This window comes from Fonticula alba, assembly GCF_000388065.1.
Source record: "Fonticula alba strain ATCC 38817 unplaced genomic scaffold supercont2.7, whole genome shotgun sequence".
Classification (NCBI taxonomy): domain Eukaryota; order Rotosphaerida; family Fonticulaceae; genus Fonticula; species Fonticula alba.
Window position 1 is genome coordinate 1,556,065 of NW_009242977.1, and position 4,947 is coordinate 1,561,011.

Genomic DNA, 4,947 nt, shown 5'->3' on the forward strand with positions numbered 1-4,947 from the left:
CTCTCTCTCTCTCTCTCTCTCTCGCTCTTTCTCTCTCTCTCTCTGTCTATCCCTCCTCTCCCGCCAAGCCCACCACCCTAACACCTCGTCCTCGCTGCCCCTAGTCCATACCCTGGAGGAGATGCGCCTGACTGGTAATGCCCTGAAGGGGACGCGTCCCCTGCTGTCTTTCGACAAGTCCTTCGACGAGAAGCCCGAGCTTTCCCTCATCCGTGAGTTGCTGATCCAGGTCATCGGTACCCCTCGCGGCCACCCGCGCAGCCGTCCCTTCTTTGACCGCGTCATGACTTTCTCCCATGTTGATGGGCGCATCTGGATCCGCAACTACCAGGTGCGTGGTGTCCTGGCCTCCCTGTTGGCTCTATCGCCGTCCTTTCTCCCTCCACTCCTTTCCGTGTCGTCTCCCCATGTTGACCCCCGCCTCTCCTCTCCCCTCCCGCCGGCCATCTGTGTGACAGGTCATCCGCACTGATAACCAGCGCGCCCAGTCCGCGGCCACCTTCCGGACCGAGGAGATTGGCCCTCGTGCGGTCTTCACCCCGATTCGCATCTTCGACGGCAGTTTCCAGGGTCGCACCCTTTACAAGAACCCGGACTTCGTTTCTCCGAACCTGGTACGCACCTGAGCCTTCCTTTCTGCTCGCCCCTTCTCCAAGGGGGCAGGGGCAGCCACCCACCCCGGCTGCTGGTCCTCTAACCTCCGCATTTGGAAATCACAGTACCGCCGCCGTCTGCGCATGTCGCAGTCTGTCCGCTACCACCAGCGCAAGATTGACGAGGCCTCTCGCGTGGGTCGCTCCACCCGCCGTGTCATGCCTGAGGACCCGGTCGACTCCACCTGGCTCCAGGAGGCGGAGGAGTAAGTTGCTTGGCATGCTGGCAAGTGCAGGACCTGCCTCATCCCTTCCGCCCTCTCTCTCTCTCTCTCTCCCTCTCTCTCCCTCTCCCTCTCCCTCTCCCCCTCGACAGAGATATACATGTGCATGGTCTCCCCCTGCCTCCCCCTTTTGGGCTGCTCAGCTTGAGACTTCCCGCCATATGCCCCTGGCTCTCCCGCGTGTCTCTCTCACCGCCACACATACACAACACACACGCACGCGCCATGCGCACAGGCTGCCGATGTGACTGCCCATTTCGAACGGGGGTACACGGGAGCACTCTGTGCAAAGCATGATCGTGGACGAAATAAATAGAAGAAATGTCACACGAACTCACACACACACACACACACACACACACACACACGCGCGCGCGCGCGCGCGCATACATACACGCATACATACATGCATACATATGTACATATGTAAACATGGGACCCGAGGACAATGAGCACCCCTGCTTTGCGACAGTCGTGGTCGTGAGAGGGGTGACTTGGGGGAGCGGGGAGGTGATAGCACTGGCCGGGGGCGGCCGGGGTCCACGAATTCCGAGAGACACGCAAGAAGGGAAGCATACAAATCAACAAGTACATTATGAACGTGGGGGGGGGGGAGCCACACGAGGGGCTGGGAAGGACATCTCGATCGCGGGAGCAGGGGAGGGGGGGGGGGAGGGGAAAGGAGCAAAAGCGAAGACGTACATGGGGAAAGGGGGAGGGTGCCACTTTCAGGGCAGAGGAAGTCTGAACAAGGGAAAGACTGTGGGAGTGCGCAGACGTCGCAACTTACTCGCTGACGGTGGCCTCCTCGGTCTTCTCGACCACGGCGGCCTCGGCTTCGGCATCAGTGGCAACAGCCCCAGTGGGCTCATCCTGCCCCTCTGGCACATCGGAGGCGGCGGAGGCGGTGTCGGAGACGGCGGCGGCGGCGGCGGCGGCAGCGAAGCGGCGCACGCGCTCCTCGCGCTTGGTTTGCGCCTCGGCAGTGCGGGCCACGCGCTCGTGCGCCGCAATGGCCGCACTCACGCGGCGCTCGGACTCCTCGGGGCTGATGGCGAAGCGTGCCTGGCGAGCACGAAGCTTCTCAGGGTCCAGGCCGCCGGAGCGCACGAGATTGTCCAGGAGGTTGTTCTTCTCTGCTCCGAGTCGGGAAAGGAGAAGGGGCAGGGGGAGGGCGCGGGTCAGGGGAACGGCCAGTCGGTGTTGCGACACAAGTCCAGAGCATGGGGGGCGCGGGGCGGGGGGCGGGGCAGAGTGCCATAGAAACGCACTGGGGGCGACAGTGGCCGGCGTCGAGGCAAGGGTCTTGCTCTTGACGACACCAGACTCAGCCTTGTTGTGCGTGATGCCGAAGCGAGCGGCGCGCTTGGCACGAGCATCCTCCGCCGGGGTGGCGGTGACAGCGACGGCAGTGGCCGACGGGAGCACCTTCTCCTGGTCGGTGGTCGAGGGGGTGGACATTGGGTCGATCGAGAAGCTGAAGCCGGGGGCAGATGGGGTCAGGCGCGGCGTCTCAGGGAGCGAGATTGGGCAGGCGATCAAGAGGGAGGAAGGGAGGGCGGAAAAGAGGACAGGCAGGAGACCGGAGGGGATGGCAGTCGGGAAGGGGAGAGGCCACAGAAGGGAGGGAAAGGGGATGGGGAGGAAAGGCAGAGGGGGCAGTGTACAGTGAGGCGACTCTGGTCGAGGCAGTTGCTGCAGAAGCAATTGGGACAAAGAGGGACAAGGGACGGGGGAGGGAGATGCGCTGCATTCGCCAGGACATGCCCCGGCAGTAGACGGGATCCGTCCGAAATACCTCCCTGAAGAGAAGAGAGGGGGGACTCGATGCTTTATTGTCGTTAGAAAGGGGACATGTGATCTTTTCCTATGTCCGGGAATGTGTCATATGATGGTCATGTGTTGTGTTCTTGCCCTGGGTGGCCTGTGGGTGGCCTCCCTTTGATGGCGGCCCCCCGCGATCGTGGGGGGAAGAGAGGGCCCGACAACAGCACACAGCGCCCCCTCTCCTCCCTCATCCTCTTCTTGCTCGGGAAAAGACTAGCAGGAAAAAAAAAAAACCCTGCCCAACTAGCATCCAATGGGAAACGACGGCGGCTCCTTCTTCCGCCGCATCGAGATGGTCCGCGTGCGGGCCGAGCGCGAGAAGCTGGCCAAACCCGATGTGCGTAGGCTCCCTCTCAATAGCTTGCCTCCTCTGGCTTTTTTAATATTATTGTCCCTCCTTCCCCGGCTGGGCCATCCTCCCAACGACATCGCGCCCACCCTCTGACATTCCGCCCTCCTCCTCCCTCCTCCTCCCTCCTCCTCCCTTCTCCTCCCCTCTCCTCCCCTTCCCCCTCGGCGCCTCTCGGGCATGGCTGCATTGTCCGAAGGCTCTTCACGCACAGTGGGCCACCTGCTTTCTGAGCTCCACACCCTTGGTAGATCTTGTTTTGGCGGATGGTGTGACCACGTCCATCGTGGCCTGCCCGCTGGGGCGACTCTACTCACGCGAGGCGGTGGTGCAATTCCTCCTCCGCCGTCGAGAGGTCACCATCTCCGAGGATCCCACGGCCCATCGTCCCGACATGGCGCATATCCGCCGGCTGAAGGTACGACCAGCGTTCCAAAGAGAGGGGGGGGGAGGCGCGAGGCGTCTCTAGCCGAATAAAACCTGCCCTGACTGACATGCGACATCGCGAAAAAAAAAACCCACCCAAACAACGACACCCAAACAACTCAGGACCTGACTGTGCTCAAGTGCCCACTCGCCAATTCGGGCCAGTACTTTGTGTGTCCAATCACCGGAATTCCCCTGAACGGCACCAATCCAATTGCCCAGGCCCGGCCATGTGGGTGTGTGGCTGCCATCAGGGCCTGGGCCAATGCCGGTGTCATTCGCCGGGAGCCCGGCGACTCGGGCCTGCCGGAGCCCCTGCCCGAGTCGGCTTGCCTTGTGGTGAGTTGCCACCTTCCTCGCTGCCCTGGCCATCCCCTCCTGCTGTGTCCCTCCTCGCCTCTTCTCACCTGGAGCTGGCAGCTCCTCCTCACCGGACCCGATCTGACCCTCCTCCCCTGACTCCCCATGGTCATGCTGTGATCCAGTGTGGGCAGCCACTGTCCGAGCAACTGGGACTTGTTCCCCTGTATCCGGGGCCGGAAATGGAGGACCTTGTACGCCGGCGATTGCGTGACATTTCGGCCATTGGCCGGGGCTCTCGCGGAAAGGCACTCCGCTCGGATCGCCGGGTTTCCCCGGAGCCTGCCTGTGCACCAGGCACCGGTATCGACACCGGGGGCCTCCTGCTTCCGATGGAGGGGGCCGCTGGTACCGAAGGGGAGCTGCCCTCGACCGGGTCGCCGAAGGACCACTCCGCTCTGGCGGGTGCTGAGCTCCCGCGGCCGAAGAGCCAGCCAGGGGATCCTGGTCTCGAGCACCCCCGCGACCGCGGTTCCGATCGCACTCCAAACGGCCACCTCGAGCGCGCTCTGGACCATAGCCATGACCGGCGTCCGGATCGCAGCCCCGGCCCCCATCGCCAGGGTCAAAGGCTCGGCCGCCTTTCGCAAGACCACGCGGAGGACCGGGTGCGCGGCCACAGTCCCGGACGTCGTCGTAGACGCAGCCCCGGGTCTCGGGAAGCCAGCCCCAGCCGCCGCCGAGACTGGGACCGGGACTCGCTCGATCGCCACCCGCCCCGGGGCCTGCGTGGCCACCATCGGGAGCAGGATGCACATGGTCGCCATGACCGCAGCCCGCGCAGTCCCCCTCGCCGGCACCATCCTGACTCCTCTGGCGATGGGTACCGCCGACAAGATCGCAGCCTGGATCTGGGCCAACACCGTGCCCGCCGGTAGATGTGGCGCGCATTCGGGCGCATGCATTCTCGACGAGGCAGACGCGCGACGCCTGGGCGTGAAAAAGGCCGCAGTTCGAGGTGGTGCCTCGGCTGATTTGAAAATAACACGTGGATTGTGGTGCTCCACAAGGCACTCACGAATAGCCCATCCTCCGGGGAAGACGCCTCCCACGACGGAGACCTGCGCGGAGTGTTGCCCCGCCTGGGCCGGGGGGGGGGGGGGGGGGG

The 4,947-nt window shown here is 63.8% G+C and overlaps 3 protein-coding genes across 3 annotated transcripts in view; 2 read left to right on the forward strand and 1 right to left on the reverse strand.

Moving 5' to 3' along the window:
* H696_04532 (hypothetical protein) overlaps positions 1–863 on the forward strand; it is a gene marked incomplete at both ends in the record, with an annotated part of 1,800 nt that extends 937 nt beyond the window's left edge. The window contains 3 exons of the mRNA XM_009498412.1: positions 105–331; positions 459–614; positions 720–863. Coding sequence (XP_009496687.1) covers positions 105–331; positions 459–614; positions 720–863 — 527 coding nt within the window. The remainder of the gene's footprint in view (positions 1–104; positions 332–458; positions 615–719) is intronic.
* Positions 864–1,663: 800 nt separating this feature from the next.
* Positions 1,664–2,684, reverse strand: H696_04533 (hypothetical protein; the record flags this gene model as incomplete). Its single annotated transcript, XM_009498413.1, has 3 exons — positions 2,545–2,684; positions 2,149–2,354; positions 1,664–2,013 (listed from the first exon to the last, which is right to left on the reverse strand). The coding sequence occupies exons 1-3, from the start codon at positions 2,640–2,642 to the stop codon at positions 1,664–1,666; spliced, it is 654 nt and encodes a 217-aa protein (XP_009496688.1). The 5' UTR covers positions 2,643–2,684.
* Positions 2,685–2,925: 241 nt separating this feature from the next.
* H696_04534 (hypothetical protein) lies at positions 2,926–4,882 on the forward strand. The gene is made up of 4 exons (XM_009498414.1): positions 2,926–3,041; positions 3,253–3,471; positions 3,603–3,818; positions 3,965–4,882. Exons 1-4 carry the CDS (start codon positions 2,958–2,960, stop codon positions 4,715–4,717), a joined length of 1,272 nt encoding a protein of 423 aa, XP_009496689.1. The 5' UTR covers positions 2,926–2,957; the 3' UTR covers positions 4,718–4,882.
* The last annotated feature ends 65 nt before the right edge of the window (positions 4,883–4,947 follow it).